This window comes from Parasteatoda tepidariorum, chromosome 7 (genome assembly GCF_982258835.1).
Source record: "Parasteatoda tepidariorum strain Cologne lab strain chromosome 7, Ptep-v5.0, whole genome shotgun sequence".
NCBI classification, from domain to species: Eukaryota; Metazoa; Arthropoda; class Arachnida; order Araneae; family Theridiidae; genus Parasteatoda; species Parasteatoda tepidariorum.
The window spans coordinates 78,446,263-78,466,788 of NC_141761.1; the positions used below are offsets into that span (position 1 = coordinate 78,446,263).

A 20,526-nucleotide genomic window follows, 5' to 3' on the forward strand; every position below is an offset into this window, starting at 1 on the left:
TTTTTTTTTTACAGAAGATATATTTATTTATTATTATCATCACTTATGCAGTAGAGAGCGTTTCATCTGAACGCCGATCAACCGAATTGATCGGCGTTCTTACTGGATTAATTAATACACTGGATTAATTAACGTTTTTATCTGAGCATATCACACGAAAAAATATCGACAAGAAATTGCTCCTCTTCTTTAAAATTTCTAAAGGACTACGGAAAATCACATCTTTTGTTCCGAGGTGACTTTGAAAATTGAAAAATAGGTGGCATTATGTGAAAATGAACAAAAATTGATTTAGAATTTAAAAATTTGATTAAATCGGAAAGTTAAAACACTTTAAAAAATTTTGATGTATAGTTGCTCCCATTAATGGAGTTAAGGAAATCTAAAAGTTTTTGCAGTGCATGCAGTCTTTTTATTAATCTTTTTTCTCCAACAGTTATATTTATTTGTTTATTCATTTTTTTTGTTCTCTGACAACACATATTTTCATGAGTATTGAAATTAATTTAATGAACACATCGTATAAAACAAGCGAAAGCAATTTTAGAAATGTATTCACATTCATTTTTAAAAATATGTATTGTTATTTTATAAATTTTATATCATTTTTTTTTTGCACGATACATGATAACTATAGTTCAGAACTTAAAAATGCATTTATTTAAAATGTTTTTAAGAATGTATAAAAACGTTTATCTCAATACGAAAAATAATGGCAACCATACATAAAAATTTTTTGCAGTGTGCAAAGAGTACACATAAAAATTTGTAAATGTTAATATTTTTTAACGGCTTTAGAATAAGTGAAATTCCCATAAAATTGAACTTGACTTGAATTCATAGGTGTTAAAAATATTAACATTTACAAAATACTATAAATGTCAGAACAAAATATGTGAATATGACAGTTTTCTAAAATTAAATCATGCTGAGATGTTTTGTAAAATAGTCGAACCTGTAGTATCCGAACTTCGATTAACCAAATTGTCCAATTCTTCAAAACGATCAAGATGATTCAGATTCTACAAAAAAAAAAAAAAAAAAAAAAAAAAAAAACGAAGAATTGGCTATGACTTCAAATTTTCTAGAAGACGGGAAGGGGGGGATCGCTTTTTTTTGGTTCCCCAGTAACCCAGAGAAAGGGGCACAAAAAAAAAATTGTCGTCATTGTGTGAAAATGCTCAAAAACTGATTTCATAATTAATTTAAAATGTGGATTGAACCCGAATTTTAAAACAAAGAATTTATCTATAATGCTGATGAAAGTGGACTTAAATAGAATTCATAGGCGAGGAAAATTGGAGTATTTGCGAATTATTACAATTACCAGAACAAAGCCAAGAAAAAGTGTGTATGGAAGTTATGTGGAGAGAAAAAAAGAAGAAAAAACATTGCTTTGAAAGTAATACAATAAAATTGTCCAATCATCTGCTTTTCTTTTTTTTTTTTTTTAAATCGGATCTGATTTAGTCTCCATCGGCTTGGATGATCAGAGTTCTATGTATGCTTTTGGAAACCTTGTCCAAAGAAAATAAACGAAATATTCACATGGGACGCAAATTAATATTTAGATACAGAAGAAACGGAGATACTTTCAAAGTTAGTCAAATAATCATTCAAAAACGAGTGTATGCTAAACATCATAACGTGTTTAACTTCGTTTAAAAACATATTTTTAACTCCTCTTTGGATTCTCAATTACTCAAAATAGTTTTGATGTTTTGCACACCCTCCTTCAATCAGAGAGATTAGACTGGTTCCGATAGAGTTTTTGAGACCACCAATGCGTTTACTGAATTGACTTCCTTTTTGCAAGAATTATTCACCGAAGAGCCATTACATTATGACCACCCTGCTAATAACATGTAGGACCACCTTTAGCCCTCAAAACTGCTAGCTCCCGCCCTGGCATTGATTCCACAAGGTGCTGATAGGTAGTCTGAGGTATCTAGTACCAAGCGCTCACCAACTGGTCCTGCAATTCCCTCACATTACGAGGAGGTAGCGTAGCAGCACGAATTTGGTTATCCAAGTAGGATCGCAAATGCTCTATTGGATTAAGGTCAGGTGAATTTGGGGGCCAAGACATGACTTGAAAGTCACTGGAATGTTCCTCGACGATTCGACCCTTATGACATTGTGCACTGTTGGTAAATACCATCCCCCGCAAGAAAAACTGTTGCCATGAATGGGTGAACCTGGTCTGCAACTATGCTCAAGTAGCTTTCAGATGTCAGGGATTGTTCTGTGAGGATTATGGGTTCTATTGTGCCCCATGAAAACATTGTTCCTGGGCGAGAAACCATTAAAACCTGGGTGTGCCCATTGTTATAGATGGAGGGTGGTCATAATGTAATGGCTCTTCGGTGTAAATCTATATGTTAATGGTGATCAATTTAGAACACCCTGTATATTTTTATGACTAATTCTTATACGAATGTGTCTGGATAATTATCAAAATTTTTAACAAAAATAAATACAGAAAAAAATATTCAGTGTGTATCAAATCAAATATTCAACTCTTCAAATTAAACTTACGATTTTACTTATAATTAAAAGGTTTCAGTCAGCTTTTCATGAAAATACCTTTAAATTATTCAAAACTGTAGCCAAGTTTATTTTAGCACAGCATGTTTTTAATTTTTTTCCAGTTGGAATATTATTCAATTCATTTCTGAAAATTCAAGATCAATGATATTTTTTTTAGTTTCAGGCGAAATCGAAAGCAAAAAGTAGTCAAGCTGAACTAATCCTTATCAGAACAATTTTATGGCTTGTTTAAGTTCAACTTAAATTGCGCAGATGCATATCCTAATGTTCTATGGAGTAACAAGATTGATAAAATCACTCAATTTGAAAAGATTATAAATTCTGATTGCACTGAATACATGCTAAAATGACACTTATTGAGTGTCAGCTAAATTAATACTGATTTGTTTATTTTCAAACAAAGCGTTCAGTTCTGTTGCATAGATGGAATGAGTGTTACGTAACAGATTTTCAAAGATAATTCTCTTTTTGGGAGAGAAATGCGAGTTTCTGGCATAAATATGTGAAAAGATTTATTTTTAATTTTTCACAGATTCTTAAAATCTTGAAATATGTAGTTTAACTTGATCATAATGGAATTTTATATTTAACTTTGGAAAAAAATATGATCACCTTATTAAAAAAAATATTTAAAAAATAATATTAATACAGTCTCGTATAGCTTCTAGTAGCATATAGTCAATATAGCTTCTATTCAGCTATATTGAATAAAAAGAAATATACGATGTGGAACGAAGAAAAAAATGCATACTGGAATAAAGAAATATACCAACTGCTTCAAGTTATTGCAATTATTGGTTTAAAATAATTGTATTTAGGGAAAATATTATTATGAATGGAAAATGATGTTCAGACAGTTCAAAACATTGATATCGATGTTAAAATAAATCTCTAATTCTTGTGTTGTAAGAATTTTTCTTTAATTAGTCTATGAGATTTTAACTAATTAAAAAACAAGACAGTTAAAAAAATATAAATAGATATGCAGTACATGAAATTAAAAGAAAGAAAAGAATACATCATTCATTTTTGATCTAGGTTATCGGAATTTGAATCGTTCCAGGGTCTAACCTGGCATACTAAAATGGTGTAACCTGGCATAAATATTTTAGAAATATGAGAAAGGATTTGTTCTTTAATTTGATACAGATTTCTAATATCTTGAAATATATAGTTCAACTTGTTTGATAGTCGAATTTGATAAGAAACTTTGTAAACATTTTACGGTTACTTTATTAAAAAAAACAATTCAAAATAAAATGTTCTGTTCATATTACATATTACAGGTCTAATATTACATTCATAATTCATATTACAGGTTTCCAGTCAGCTATATTACATAAAAAGAATTATACTAAAACAATTAGTATCAAATGATTGCAATAATTGACTTAAAGTAATTAGATTTAGAGGAAATATTATAATGAATAAAAAAAAAGATTTCCAAACCAATCAATGATATCAAAATAATGTTTTTTTGAATTTTTGCATGATTAATTTAAAAGATTAACTGCATTCATAATATTTAAGTAAATTTATTAATATTAAGTAGTATTAAGTGCATTCATATAATTTAAAAAAATAATTTCCCCCCAATGGTTGTTTGTTGCTCACAAAATATTTTAAAAATTGGGATTTATTAATTAATTAACCTAAAACTATAAACGCAATTAAGAATAACTGTGGTTTATAAGAAGTCATATGTGGTTTATTAACCGCGGCGCATATGTGGCGCATCAACTGTGGTTTATAAGAAGTTGAAGTGCATTTTATAAAAAGAATATGCACTCAAGTACCTCTGTTCGGTATAGTTTAAAATTCTTATATAAAAAATACCTTAATATTTTTCATGCCCTTAAATTAACTTCCCTTCCAAACATTCACATATGTATCAACGCAAAATTTGTCATTAACATATCTCATTCCTATGAATTCCAGCTTATACTTCTCGAACGGGTACACTGTTAACTTATACATTTTCTTTTAAAAATTTTCTGAAATATTCCTAAATTTTCACATTTGCATCTCCCCTTACTAATATTTTCCTGCATGGAGAAAATTACCATACTATATGACAAAGATATTTCTAATGAAAAAAACAAAGAAAAATAACCCCAATAGTTCTGATCCAAAATATAAGATATTCAAACCATTAATTTGGTAATCTTTCCGCTTGCATTGCAATGGTTTACCGAAAATCTGGATTTTAAAAATTATAGATCCTATTATGACATATTTAGTAGCAAAAACTAAACTGAAAACTAAATTTAACCGAACAAATGGTATTTATGCCATGATCTAAAGCAGAGGTTCCCAAACTTTTTTTTCTCGTGGACCACTTTCAAAGTTGTACTATTTTCGGCTGCTACATTTCTACTGTATTCCCAAAACTCCTAAAAAATATCACCCTAAATTGGGGGTGTTAAGAAGAAAGAAAAAAAGTAGCAAATTTTCTTGTGTCCTAGTTATTAAAATAATACTTCGTAGGACTAAATATAATAATTACTAAAATAATAATCGATTCACTCACAGTCACACTTTTATGTTCAAAATCCCGGAAACAAATGTTTTGTTCTTGGCATTCGTATTTATACTAATGTAGATTGCAAGCACAGTGCAAGTCGCATTTCATCCCTTTGCAGGTTTAAACAAGCGTCCCGGACGAGCTGGACCCCCATGTGGTCTCCTATGGACCCCTGGGGGTCCACCTGGACCACTTTGGGAACCTATGATCTAAAGTATCATGATAAAATTAACAAATTTTAGAATCCTTACCAATTTTTATCACATATTTTAAAGGCATATTTTACCATAATAATTACCAAAGCGCTTCGGTAAAAATTACCAAGCATTTTAGTGTTTCAATAAAACTAGAAACACGGTAAATTTTATGATATTCTGATAGTTTTAACCATACTTTTCTTTGAGTAACAAAATTCTCATAAATTTTTGTAAAACTGTTTGCTTTTTTGAAACACTAATAAATTATTTGTTTTTAAATTTGAGATGTAATTATAAGACGTGGATTAATTCATTTTCGTAACGTTTCTTAAAATATACGAATTCGGCGAGATTTTTCAAAATGCGTGCAAGCATGAATAATTTCGATTGGAATTTTTGATAACGAAATCTCTATTCGTTGTGAAATAAATGACTGATTAATTGAAGTAGAACTAGCTAATATATAAGGCAGGACCAAAAATGGAAAGTTAGTTCAGTTGTTAGCTCAGTTCAAATCAAACAAATAATCAACATGATCAAAATCGCAGTAAGTGTTGTTTACAATATCTTTTTATTATATATTTTAAAAAAATGTTTCTGAGATATTAATGAATTCTGCTTTGGAAAATATATATCGAAACAATATTATGATTCAAGTATTCTAAGCGTGGAGAAAAAAAATTCTTGTATAATTAACGTATGACAGTCTGGCTAATAAAACCAAAAGATATGGTATTTAAGCTATTCTTTTGATAATTTAATTTGATAATTTAAACTATTCATTTGATGCTAACTTTTCCGCTCATATGGTAACGACTTGGACTGGGCTATAAATCGATATATCGCGACATATCGATTTAACGCCTATATCGGCAAACCGATACAGCAACTTTCATTCCAAGCGATGCATCAGAAATCTGATTTAAGCAGTCGAGTGAAGAAGACGATATAACGATATAGCGATACACGCAAGGACTTTCTCTTACGTTCCGATGCCAACTCGCGCTGTGGAAGACGATATTGTTTCGTTATGTTGAGACGGCCTTGACTGATGAGCGGTAGAATCAGAACCATTTTTGAGACCTTATATCGTTATATCACATGTTCGTTTTCGCACCTTCGCGATTTGAAATCGTTTCTTGTAGATTATTTTCAATGGGATTAACTTCGTGATCGCCGTCGTAACCTTGTTCTGAACGCAATCTATTATTGAAAAGAATTTATAAAGAAAAGTTTCTTCATTAATTAGGTAAGTTTTTTATTTATTTTCTGACAAAACTTTTTTATATTTTTAAATGTGAAAATTATCGGAAATCTAATTTAAGGCACCCATAAGGAATTAAATTACAAAGTAAATAAATTTGTGAGGTTATTTTTTTACTTTCTTTTAATTTATTAAAAACCTTTCGGATAAAACTTCTAATAATTTAATGGGCTTCTATTACTGATTTTAAATTTATAAATCTTGAGTTGTTTTTATTTTTAGAAATAAAGTTAAAACAAAACTTATTTTTTGGACATAAGTCAATAAACTTTATTTGTTCAAAAGAATTTGAAAAGTTTGCGAATTTTATTCATTTCTTTTTTTATTTTTTTTTTATCAATTTTTTTATCATTTTTTTATCAATTTTTTTATCAACTACTTTGTTTTATTAGAGCGTAAAATCATTATTTTTTTTTAATTTTCGTTTTATATTATTAGTTAATTAGCTAAATATATTACCGAATATCACAATTCTTTTGTTTTTATTTTTAAGAATTTAATTAAGAAACTTTGCCTTACTTTGTTTTTCGTTCGTTCATTATTTAATTTAATTTAATTATTTATATGAAATAATAATAAAAATAGTGTTTAAGAAGCATTTTTTTTCTAAAATTTATTTAGCTCTTTGTCTTAAGCATACAAATAATTTTATAACGAACGTATTTTTTAAATTTTGTTCCTATGCTGTTAGGTAAATATATTGATAAATTTCACTTTTATTTATTTTATTTTTTTTTAAACTAAGAAATCTTTTGTTATTTGCGTGATCATTTTTAGAAATTATAGCAAAACTTGTGTTTACTTCTTCATTAAGAATTTGAACATTACGATCGAGCTTAATAATTCTGTAATTATTTACGCATAATAGTACAAGCAAATATTGATTTGTTAAAAAAAGTTTCTTTTTTAAAAAAAAAAATAAAATATTTTTAACACTTTGTTTTAAGTGTATAATGAATTTCTTAACAAACTTTTTTTTTAATTTTTTAAATTTTCTTTCAATAATTTCAGCTAGATATCTTTATAAAATTCCCTTTTTATTTTTAAACTGAGAAATCTTTCAGAGAACGAAAATTTTAAGAAATTATTACAATTCTTATGTTTACTTTTTAGTTTAAAATTCGAACATTTTTAATTTTAAACTTCGGCTTTTAGTCAATCTAACTTTTATTTTAATTAAAATATATTTTGAAATTTTAAAATCAGCTTTTGTTTAATAACAATATTTTTTTTCATTAAGGGTATTTTAGGGGTTAACTTAAATTAAGACTGCTTATACCTTATAAACGATAAAGAAGTGCAAATATTTCATTCTGCATCTACACACATTTTTTCAATAAATATTTTAAGTAAGATTTGTACATCTTAGTCAATTTATTTAATATCTTTCTTTAGCAAAACATATATATTTTCAAATTTATAAATTGATTTAAATCAATATGCGTATGAAGTCTTGATAGAAATCTGACTTTCTGTGCCTTAAAGTAAATGAAATTCAAAAATACTATATCGCGATACATCGCTATATCGCGATGCAAAACTGACGATATATCACGATATATAATTTCTAATATCGCCCAGTCCTAGTAACGACTTACAGGAAATTCTAGATTTCAAAATTAAAATTCTTATTATCACACATATAGAAAAAAGTACAAAACTAAGAAGTAAATTTAAACTCATAAATGGTTTTTATACCATGCTCTAAAGTATCATGATAAAATTAACAAATTCTTCGCATTTACTAAATTTTATCAAATATTATAAAAATTTATTTTATTTTTTATTTTATCAAAATTATTACCAAAGTTCTTCGATAAAAATTACAGAGCGTTTTGGTGTTACCATAGAGCAGGAAATCACGTTAAATTTTAAAATATTCAGCTAGTTTTGACCATACTTTTTTTCTCAGTAAAATATTTTTTTACATTTAATTTGACTGAGTTTAAAAAAGTAACGTTTGCGAAAATATCTTTTTTTAAAATTATTCACAATTTTATTGATTTGAATGTTTTTTTTTAGTTTAAAAATGTTAAACAAATTTTAACATTACTTCTAGCTAAAAATAAGGTTTGTTAGAAATTTATATTCTCGTTTGAGTTTTTTGATGAGAAAACTTACATAATATTAATTGAATATATCTTCCTGTATAAAAAACTAACAAAATAATAACACAAAACCCATCAGAGAGGAATAAATCATGTGTTACGGAAGAAACAAAGGAGATACTGGTATGCGAAGTTGTCTTTGTCAAGAAAGTAATAAAAGTTATACTATCAACCTGCAGTACACCTTTTTCTAAATCAGTAATATTATCACCCGCTCTTGCTATGTTATAAAGTTTATTTTATTAGTGAGGAAAATAAAATTAAATTAAAAGAATTGAACTTTTGAATTTATTATTTTTTATTTATTATTTATTATTAATTTTTTGGTTAGTAATTACGCCATGATAGCTTATGAATATCAACTGAACCGAAAATGAATAAAAAAAAATAAAAAAAATTCTGTTCCTTGCATTAAATTATGCTCGGTCAATGAATTCAAGATCTAAAAAAATATTATACACAGATACTTGCCCCACCCTTAAAAAGCGGAATAGTACCAATTTAAATGCTAGTTAAAGTTTAAAAGAAATTATCAATCAGAACCATCATCATTGTTAGGATACGGAATTTAGCATTTATATAGCAGTATAATTACAGCAAGAGAAAGCAAGTTGCCCAGTTTAGGTTTTTATATCTTTTCACTAGGACGTATGACGTTGCTTACGCTTCATTAATCTCAGCATGAAGATAAACTTCTTTATTCTGAGTTAGGAATGTAACTATTTGAAAAGTAATTTTAAATGATTTTTTTACAGTTTTTCTTTTTGGCTTGCTTTGCCTTGGTTTACAGCAATGATGTCATACATCATTACGGCAAACATGGCGGACATGGTGTAAGTTCAAGATACTTCATTAAATCTCAAGGGCACGGATTTGGTGGATATGGTCTTGGATACGACGGATATGGACTCGGCTATGGAGGCTACGGATCTGGATATGGAAGCTATGGTGCTGGTTATGGAGGATATGGTGCTGGTTATGGAGGATATGGTGCTGGTTATGGAGGATATGGCCGCTACGGATATGGGTTTTAAATGGTAAAATTATGTTCACGTTGAAAGAAATAATTACTGAGTAAATGTTGTAGGGCTATATTTTTTAAAACAGTTTAAAATATTGATTTGAAAAAAATTATCGAAATTTATAATTTTTAGTTTTCTTAAAAATCAATTTTTTTTTTGATTCATGTACATCAGATGAAGCAAATTATTTATTAATTTTTCTATCAAATCTTTTGTGTTAAAATATGTTAAAATCTGATAGAATTACCTTTAATTTATTTTACCTAAAAAGTCTGCAGGATATAAACAGAAACAAATGCAGTTATTTCATTATTAAAAGTGGCGTCAGGATTTTTTGATGAATGTTTAAAATACGAAAATTTCTTAATTTGCTAAAAATTATCAAGCAAAATAATACCATATGTCATCATACAGTAGAAATGAAAATATATAAATTAGATACCCAAGGTCATCTAATTTATATTTTTCAGCCTACTCTTTAGATTAATGTTAGATCAGACTTTAGTTATGTAAAATTTTCATTTAGTATAATCTTCTGTTGCAAGATTAGACTTTAAAAGATAAAATTATTATTTAATTTGTCAACAATCTGGTATAAAGAAACAAGTTTAAAATTTTATAAAAAATTATTATTGGTAATTACTGATTTTGTGATTTGTTTTAAGAATACTAACATTTGATTTGTAATTCAATATCAGCAATGGATAGACCGGGTATCCGGTTATTTAATTTTATTTTATTATCGGCGTTGCACAACTTACCCATTTTTGAGTTCCTGACTACCAATGTTCAACACAGTATCCTTGTAATTTTGAATTAAACCCAGAAGCCGAGGGTATTCCTAGATGAAGTCTAGGGACAAATTAGCCTTTGTGGGGCACTTTTTGATGAAACTAACCTGTGTTTTTGTTACATGGAGTGGGAAACCACGAAAACCTCCCATGGTTGGCGCAACAGCTAGGGGACTCTAGCCCACAATCCATCTATCACTAAGAATATTCTACGTCAGCACTGTGGTCGGTTTGAGCCGTAAGTGGAATTCTTGTCAACGAGCCTCCGCTGTGATTTGAACTTGAGTAACCTCAATCTAAGGCGAATTTTTCATCCGCTAAGCCACCACGGCATGATGTCCGGTTATTACCGGAACCCAATAAAAGAATTTTATTACCCATTACCAGGTACTCGGATCAGGTTTCAATCAGGTTCAAATCCCGGTACCCGGACTAGACCTATTTAACCGGGCATCTAGTTACGAGCAAACATATATTTTACTCTTGCTTAGAATTTTAATTCAAGGAAACTTCGTTAAAGTGGACACCTTCGGGACATGAAACTTGTTCATTAAAGAAAGGGGTCCGCTTGGGCTAAGAAAATGCTAATTCAGAAATCTTATGATGAAAGTAATTTCAACTAACTTAATAAAGATAAATGAATAGAAAATTAGCAGGGAATTTTATTGATAAATTTTGAGCAATAAGAGACTGTCAGTAATTATTTTGAAAATTCTTGTAAATATTAAAAGCTAAAACTGAAACTCATCCGGAGGCGCTAATAAATATTTAAGCGAGAGAAAACGTGCTATCGAATACTGATATAGTGATTTGACAGAGATAACTAGTTAGAAAGGATGGGGGGGGGGAAGACATATTAACCAATCTGATTACTTGGTGAAACTTGAAACGTGTGAAAATTAAACAGGCTTTCACAATTTTCTTTTTAAGATTCCGATTAGACTAAGATTTTGCATCCCCCATAATTTTTAATTTGCGGCTTCTAATAAACGCAATTTATGTTTCATTTAGACAAAAATTTAAATTTAAAAAATATACAGTAAGAGTTGTCCCTTCGGAACACCCTGTATAACATTCTCGGAGCAGTTTACGTTTGTCCAGTGTTTTTATATGTTTAAAGCATTTCAAAATTATATTTGTGTGAGAAGAGACATTTTAATATTCTAAACAGATGGTTAAAATCACCTTTTGTTTTCATCTATCAAAACCGAATCTTATGTTTCATTAAAGTTTCGAGCATGGATCAGTTGTGAAGAAGCAAGCTCTTGAGAAAGGACATATTCTCGTTCCCTGTATATCGATATTTAAAAACTTGGTATTTAAGCTATGTGATTTATTTTAAAATTTAGATTCTATATATATATTTGTTTCTGCTATGTTAGCTTTTTTGTTTTATATTAATGTTAAATGCTCAAATTTTTGCAAATGTTTAGCTAAAATCTAAGTTACTGACAAGTTCTGATACTAGTTTGTTTGCTTATGGTTCTTATTAAATTTTGAGTCTAATAATATTTAATTTTTTTTCAGGATAATGATATTGAATGGCAATGATATTTTCAGGATAATAATAAGAAAATGAATGTTTCTTCTGAGGTCTTGATTGAGAACTCATTGTAATGTTTTTCAAATGATAAATAAATTTTTTGATAAAAGTTTCTATTTAATGGTCATTTATTTATTTGTTTAAAAACTCTTTGTCAAAATAAGAGTTTCTGGAAAATTTAAACTATTATTTGTTTATAAATCAGGCGTTTGAACTGAACTGAAGAACTGAAACAAATTCATAGAGCTTATATGACACATAGTTTGATGCCGGAAATTTATTTTCTTTTAAACTTTGATCAAAAATTTACTTTACCGCTTAGTTTTCAATTTTGACGCATAATTTCAAAAACAATTTAATCATTACAACTATTCTTAAACCCTTCTATTTTAAATTGGTTGAAATTTCTTATCAAAATAACTACTATTTGCTTATAAACCATTCGGAAATGGAATTGAAAAAAAATCCATATAGCTGATTTGGTGAAGTCAAATAACAGGAACAGAAGTACTTTTTTGCAGCGAGAAGTTTCTTTTTTTTCATAAAACTTCGAGAAAAAAAAGTTCCTTTGAAACTACTTCTTCAGTTTTTAAGCATTTTGCGTAGTTTCAGCTACACAGAAAAAAAAGAATCTGCTAAAATTACGGCATTGTATGATAATGACTTGTCAGCATAATTCTGGTGAATAAAATCAAAATATACGGTATTTAAACAGTTCAATTGTAAATTTATTCGTTCCCATGGTAACGGTTTGTCAGAAATTCAAGTTTTCTAAATTATAGTACTTATTACAACACCGTTAGTAAATAATACAAACAGAAAGTAAATTAAACCAAATAAATAGTTTTAATGCTATGTTTTAAAGCATCATGATGAAAAAAAAAATGAAAAAAAACTTGATCACATATTATGAAACCATATTTTTCCAAAAGTCATTATTATTCTACCAAAATTACCAAACTGTATGGTAATGGCATTTCAGGCAAGAAAGGCCATAATTCTCGTCAATAAGACCAAAATATACGGTATTTAAATCATTCATTTAGTAATTTTTCCTTTCATATGGTAAGGGTTTACCAAAAATTCTGATTTTCAAAATTATATTTCTTATTACCACACATTTAGTAAAAGATACAAAACTGAAAAGTAAATTTACTGAATAAATTATTTATTTATTTAATAGGTAATTTTACCAAAATCATTAACAAACGCTTAGGTAAAAATTAATGAGCTCTTCAGTGATCCCCATTATCCAGAAACACAGTAAATTTAACCATATTCTTGTAGTTTTATCCGTACTTTTTTTAAAAGAGAATAATTAAATTTTTATTACTCTTAAACTGCCCTATATGTTAAAAAATTGAACTTTCTGGACAAAATAAACGATTGTTTGCTTATAAATGATTCGACAATTGAATTGAAACAAATCCATCAAGCTTATGTGACGTAATCCAATAAAGGAAACAAGAGTATTACTTTGTAGCGAGAAAATTAAGGAAAGTTTCTTCAAAATCTCTTTTTGTTTCTTCCTATTCCTCATTCTTATACGTATTAACATATTAATGATTAGTATTTCTCGAGAAATCCTTATCTCGAGAGCCACTAAGTTGGGAATTATTTTTCATCAGTTCAGTTTATTATTATACTAGAATTAAGATTACGCAGTCGATAAATAGTTAATTGAAACTGATAACAAAAGCAAAGATGATATCTTAAGAGGCCTCTACCCTCGCCACCCTGTGTTTTCTTGATTACTTTTAATTATATAGTATTATTAGACGTCACCCTGCTAAAATTTTTATTCTAAAATTATGGTAAAATTACAGGCAGAAATTTATCCATTAAATTAACCGTAAAGTTTACGGTAATGAACATTTTTGACCTTTACGGTTTTGAAACCGTTTACAACTAGAATGGTTAAAAACCCATGAATTCAAAACTTTATATTTTTGTAATAATTTATTACTAGCATGGTTTCAAAGCCGTATATAAACGTTTTTATGTTAAGCAGCTTTATGGTGCTGCCATCTACGCGAGATTGAAAATATCGTATTCTAATTATCCAGGGTCACAAATTAGGGAGTGCAGGACACTGGAAGCTCTTCATGTATTGAAAAAAATGGAGGATATATTTTGGTATCAACTCTGGGACTCGAACCCTCGATCTGTCGGTTATGAGATAGGCAGAGTTGCTCTCTCTACTATACTACGTACCCATCTGCAGGGGATTAAGTAGCTTGATTAGGTGGTTTTAGTTGGTGCGATAAAATTATGGTTACTTAATCATATTAAGCGAAAGCTGTTAATCAACGGTTTTTCTCACAGTAAACAATTTGAATACCATCTTATAATGGTTGACTGCTTTGCTTGAATGTAGTAAAATAACAGCCAAATAAGTTGCTATTTAGTAAATTTTTTCCAAGAAATTGTTGTGAATGCAAAACACGTTTTAAAAAAAAGCAGGAAATAAAGGTGTCACTTAAGTAAACAATGGGAAATAGCGCTTGATAGTTTTTAGAAATTTTTATCAAAAGTTTAATGCAATAAAATATGCAATTTGTGGTTTTTTGTAAATAATTTAAAACTACATGTTTCTCAGTTTTTAGATTTTTTAAATCTTATTTTATTATTCTAAAAAATTCCTTAATTTTAATTGCATAAAAACAAGGATACTTATTAGAAATCTAAAAGCAGGCAACTCTATTCACAGAAAAATTTCCTAATCATCAACAATTTTACAAACTTATTTTACGATTCTCACGATTACTATAGATATCTGATACGATACTCTCCTTTTAAACACAGTTTGTAAGGTTCTTAAGATACTGAAATGATGGCAACAAAACTTAATAGATAAAATTTTCATTTACTCCAAATAGCTGAGCTCAAAATTTTAATATCAAAGTTAAATGTAACTTTATAGTTACAATATTGATGCTACGGTTATTTCACTTTCTTAAGGACCACATGAACCCTATTAAAATATTAAAATACAGATGCTTACTTTTATGAACATAAAATTCCCATTAATATAATGATTAAGAATCAAATGTTAAACAGTACAATTGATGATAAAAAAAAGCTCCATTGCCTTAAGAAAAATATGAAGACAAAAATAAAAGTTGAAAATTTTCAAGCGTTCAAAAATCGGAGCCCATTCTCAAAACTCGCCAAGCGTGAATGACTTGTGACATTAATTTTCGGATGCTCAAAATAAGTCTACTTTTATTATCATCTATATATTTTTTTAAATCACTGAAGTTTTCATCTTTTCTCTTAAATTTCTTGAGATTATTTATTTAGCAACACAGTATATTAAATTACGTTACGTGATAATAAAATAACTTTTACGTAAGACAATACCATGGGCTCTGAGATTGAAAAAATAATAATTAGTCCTAACTTTCCAAAAAAATCAATGCAGTGAAATTTTTTTTACTGCTAGTCTTAAAATCATTTAATGACGTCAGAAAAATTCTGCTTACAATTGGGTATAATATAGCCTACGTCACAGGTTGTGTTGTTCCTACTAAATTTAACCCATGAACGGCATTTTCTGCGAGCCTAACTTCAAGCCACAAATAAACAAACGAAGTGTTCGATCGTTTAAATAGCTGCTCGCCAGATTTTATTGCATTATAAAGAAAAGTTATTGAAACTAAATACAACTAAGTAAACAACAACAATTAAAACAAATAACAACAACTACTAATAACAATAACTAAATAAACAACAACTAAATTCCATTGGTTTAGCATTGCGTCATATGTTGTTCCTACTAAATCGAAGTAGTTGTGTTTTTTTCATATTATACCCAATTGAAATTTCAAAAGTAATAATATGTTTTGTTCAAACAGATTTCATATCAAACATAGTTTCTGTAAAACGTAGAGTTAGCACTCTCACTGTATATATCTTTATATATAAGAAGAGAGTGGAATGATAACACATAGCCTATCACAGAAGACTTCTGGTTAGTAACGCACAAAACAGCCAATCAAAATTGAGAACGCATGTATGTGAAAAGGTAATAATTTTTAATAATGCTGTCAAAAAATACAAAATACAAACTGACCTCAAATAAAACTCAAAGGACTTCGAATCACATAATTAAGAAAACTCTACTATTACGTTTATAAAAAGGAAGATTTATTAACTCAACAACAAAATTATAACATTGCCATTCCAAAAAAAGAAAGAAAAAAACAAATCTCGCGCTTGTTACGTAAAGCTATAAAAAGACGGAACGATTATTTATGCAAACGATTATATATGATTATTATGAACTAAACTTTATGCAAACGATTGTTTATGACGTCATCAACGCAATATTATCCAGTGTTTATTAATAATTTTGAGTGACAATGTAAAAAGATAGTTGTTCTAAAGTCTTATAATAAAATGCTTGTTTTGATAGAACGCAGTTATTTATTTTAGAATTCCAACATATTTTAATAGCTTTGATAAATCGGGTAGAGTTGTTGTATATATATATATATATATATATATATATATATATATATATATATATATATATATATATATATATATATATTCTCAGTTGCTTTGCATTATTAGATTAAGCAAAATGCATTTCCAGTAATTAATCCTATTTAAATAAAAAAACTTACTGTATTCAGTAACGTCTCGCATAATGCTCTTGCTCAAGGCGGCTCATTATGTTTAAAATACACCACAATCCAGCTATTTTCTCTTGTACTCATCTTTCTACCTAATAAATCTATCATAAAAATCTACAGTATTGAAGCAGCTGTAATCGCCATCGAATATTTTAATAAAATATAAACTTTAAAATATTTTGAACCTATATAAGGTTTCACTAAATGCCTATTAATACTGCACCAATTACCATGATGCCAGTAGTGCTCATTAATGAATTTTGCATCACTGGTGACGATAATAGTATGGCGACTTTTTATGGTACCCCGTAACGAATAAGTATTTCTCCATTTATTTTTCTTATTAGTTCACACAGCTAATTTTTTTAATCACAAACAGTACTTATTACCAAAATTAATTAAGCATCATTGGTGTCCATAACGGTTTGCCGATTTTTTACGATCTCTTAAACGAACTGAGTAACAGTACTTCATCAATTTTGCATTTTTTAGCTTATCATTTTACTTCAATCAGTCATTTACCAAAATTAAATATCATTGACGTCATTAATAATGCAGGTGTTTTTTTTTTAATTTTTATTCTTCAAGAATTGGTATAGAACATTTATAAATTATTATTCGAACAAATTGTTTTATTATTTCGTATTATAGCAAATTAGAATTCCTCTATTAATTTAGCTTTTTAGCGCAATTTTTAAAAAAAAAATTCTATTACCATTGATTTTGAATTATTCAATAAAAAAAAAGTTTTTAAAGGCATTACAATAAGCAAAATAAACCCGCGGAGTTCGATAACCTAGGAAATAATAATTTGGTGATGTAGTTAGTTCACTTATGCTACGAAGATCACATTGATCAAATACATAACCTCGCATGGCAAATAAAATATAAATAAGTATAAAAAAACGCTCTATAAACAATTATTTTTTATTAAAGATATAAGCTAGTAAATATTACTGATGTTATCTTTAAAATATTTGAAAAGTCTATAATCGTTTTTGATGAAAATCATCCATAGCTTAATTTAAAAGTCTGACTTCCGCTAAGCCAAAGAGCAAATTCCATTTTTGAATTTATTTTTGAATTTAAAACATAATTTAAAAAAAATTCGGCTTCGTAATTTGCTAACAATTTGACTCATTTAGACTCGTTTTGAATCTCGTATTTTTAGAGCTTACGTTATACCCCGATCCAGTATACAGAAACAGACACACAAATTCTTTTTTTTAATTCTATTTATAGATTATTTGCCCCACCTTTCAGTAGCTTTGCGTTTTGATATTAAGCAAAACACATTTTTAGTAGTTCATCCCATCAATATATAGACTAACTGTATTCAATATCATTGAGCATGATGTTGTTGATCCAGACATCTCACGATATTTAAAATTTTCCACAATCAAGCTACAGAAGATTCCCGAATATCCGAGTTAATGTGGACCACGACTAACACCGATAACCGAGAAACTCGGTTAAAGCGAAGAGAATAAAAGACGAAAGAGTAGGTATAAATGTAGCAAATTTAACAAATTCCAAAATTTGTACAAGTGCACCACATACAATTCATATTATAATTAAAAAGATTACTTAAAAACACTTAAAGAACATACTTTATGAGAATTAGAGAGTTTTTATTTAAAACTTTAATAGTTTTTTGTTTTATATTACTTTGGCGCTTTTTTGCAGCAATGTTTCGTCTTGTTATTACATGTCCAAGCGGTCGTGGGTTCGCTTCCCGAAGACAACCTGTGTAGAAAATGCTGACTGATGCACGTTAAATCTGTCACAAAGTCCTCCATGTTCTCATAACAGATCATACCTCTGAGGGTACAGATCCAGGAGTTTCCTTGTCTTCTGGAATTGTTCAAAATTACAACGCTACGGAATTACATTAGTAGTCATAAACCCAAAACTTGGTCGGCTGTTAAACGACGGTTATATAAAAAATAAAAATAAAAGACCACATACATATGCTATATTATTTTTGTAAAACATTTTTAAAAGAATTTTTTTTCCTACTCTTTCTTTATCTAAAACAGAGGTTGAACCTCAATTGCAAATAATGCAATTCTGATGTGAGACGGGTTGAAAAAGACTTCGAAGCTCTCATTTAAAGTGTTGAACTATCAATTTCATTATAACGCATTTCCGTGTTTCATTTACATAATACTATTGATTGCTGCATTTGAGGAGTTCAACTGGAGATCACTTTATTAATTCTTTTAATTTTGTGCTAATTCTTATAATTTTTTGGAATGAGAGAAAACTTCTTTGATAATTATATCCAGTGATAGTATAGGACTCAAATTTTTCAAAAACACATACATATGCTATAATCTGTTTGTAAAATAGTTTTTCAAAAGATTTTCTTTTGTCCTACTCCTTCTATACCTAAAGCATAGGTGGCTTTGCAATTGTGACGTGAGACGTTTTTAAAAGGCTTTTCAACTCTTCATTTAAAATAGTAAACTCTCAATTTCGTTATTACGCTTATTCGTGTTTTATTTGAATAATATTATTAGTAACTGCATTTAAGGGGCTCTACTGGGGAACACTTTATTTAATTTTTTATTATTTTTTGTTATGAGAGAAAACTTTGATAATTATATCAAGTGATAGGTTAGGAGTCAAATAATTCAAAATCACATACATATGCTATGATATGTTTGCAAAACATTTTTAAAAGAATTTTTTTGTCCAACTCTTTCTTTACGTAAAACACTGGTGGAGCCTCAATTTTAATGGTACCTTCATTATGTGCTCAGAAAGGAGTATATAAATCAGTAATTAGAATATCAGTAATTAAAATTAGAACTTCAATATTAATTTAATCTTTTTTTCCAAAAATGAGCACTTAAATCAAAATTAATATATTATTTCATAAAATCGCTACTTGTACTCAAAAAAAAAGAAAGAAAAAATTAAACTGAGAATAGTATGAACTCTTCACATAATCGAGAACTTTTATGCATTCAAAAATCAGTACTTTTATCTTAAAACAAAATAAAAATATTATCATAATTGAAAATGCAATTGCCTTCAAAGATGAGAACACGTCTCTCTTAGAAATAAGTCTATGCTGCTTAGAGATATGGCAAGTACTTGTTATACCCTTTTTGTTGGATAAAATGATCTCTGAAGCTATAAATTTACAACCAGGAAGTATAGTTTTTTGGGAACTGAAACTTTTAAGTCATGTGAATCTCATCGCATGTTTTTCAAGGTCTAAATATTAATTCAATACTAATGTTATATTTTTATGTTTTATTACTCTTTGATTTCAGTTCTCACTTTCTCTTTGTGTATCGTCAACTGAGGGAGAAATTCTTATCCTTCCTCACTGCTTGTAAAAATGTTTTGTCACAATGCATCATTAAATTTCTATATCGCTTAAAAGGATGATTCTTCAATGATGCTAGTTTGACTCATTCACAAATTAATCAATTTCAAAGAACTTATTTTCAGCCATTCATCGAACTCATCGCCTTTACAAGGTAAGATTTACTACCTTTTTCCTATCAAGATTATGAGACTGAAAGTATAAAATAAATATAGTGTGCAAAAATTATAAGTATATTATTTGAAAAAACAATATAAGCTATTTCAAGCTATATTGAACTTATATAAAAATTACAAAATAAGAATGCATGAATTTATGTTGCACGTACTATATATTATATATTAGAATATATTGATTATAGCACACTTATTAAATGGCAATATATAAGACTATAACTCTATATATATGCTAAGAAATATAAATATAAAAATAAATATATAAAAATGAAAGTAGTGTGATAAATAAAAGTGTTTACATTTTCTTAATTAGTGAATGAGTATATAAAATATAAATATTGGCTGAAATTCTAAACATAAGCAATTATTAT

At 28.2% G+C, this 20,526-nt stretch overlaps 1 protein-coding gene across 1 annotated transcript; it reads left to right on the forward strand.

The window, feature by feature from the left end:
• The first annotated feature begins 5,717 nt into the window (after positions 1-5,717).
• On the forward strand, positions 5,718-12,113 carry LOC107446688 (uncharacterized). Its single transcript, XM_043053515.3, has 3 exons — positions 5,718-5,818; positions 9,399-9,680; positions 11,984-12,113. The coding sequence occupies exons 1-2, from the start codon at positions 5,804-5,806 to the stop codon at positions 9,675-9,677; spliced, it is 294 nt and encodes a 97-aa protein (XP_042909449.1). The 5' UTR covers positions 5,718-5,803; the 3' UTR covers positions 9,678-9,680; positions 11,984-12,113.
• Positions 12,114-20,526: the final 8,413 nt, after the last annotated feature.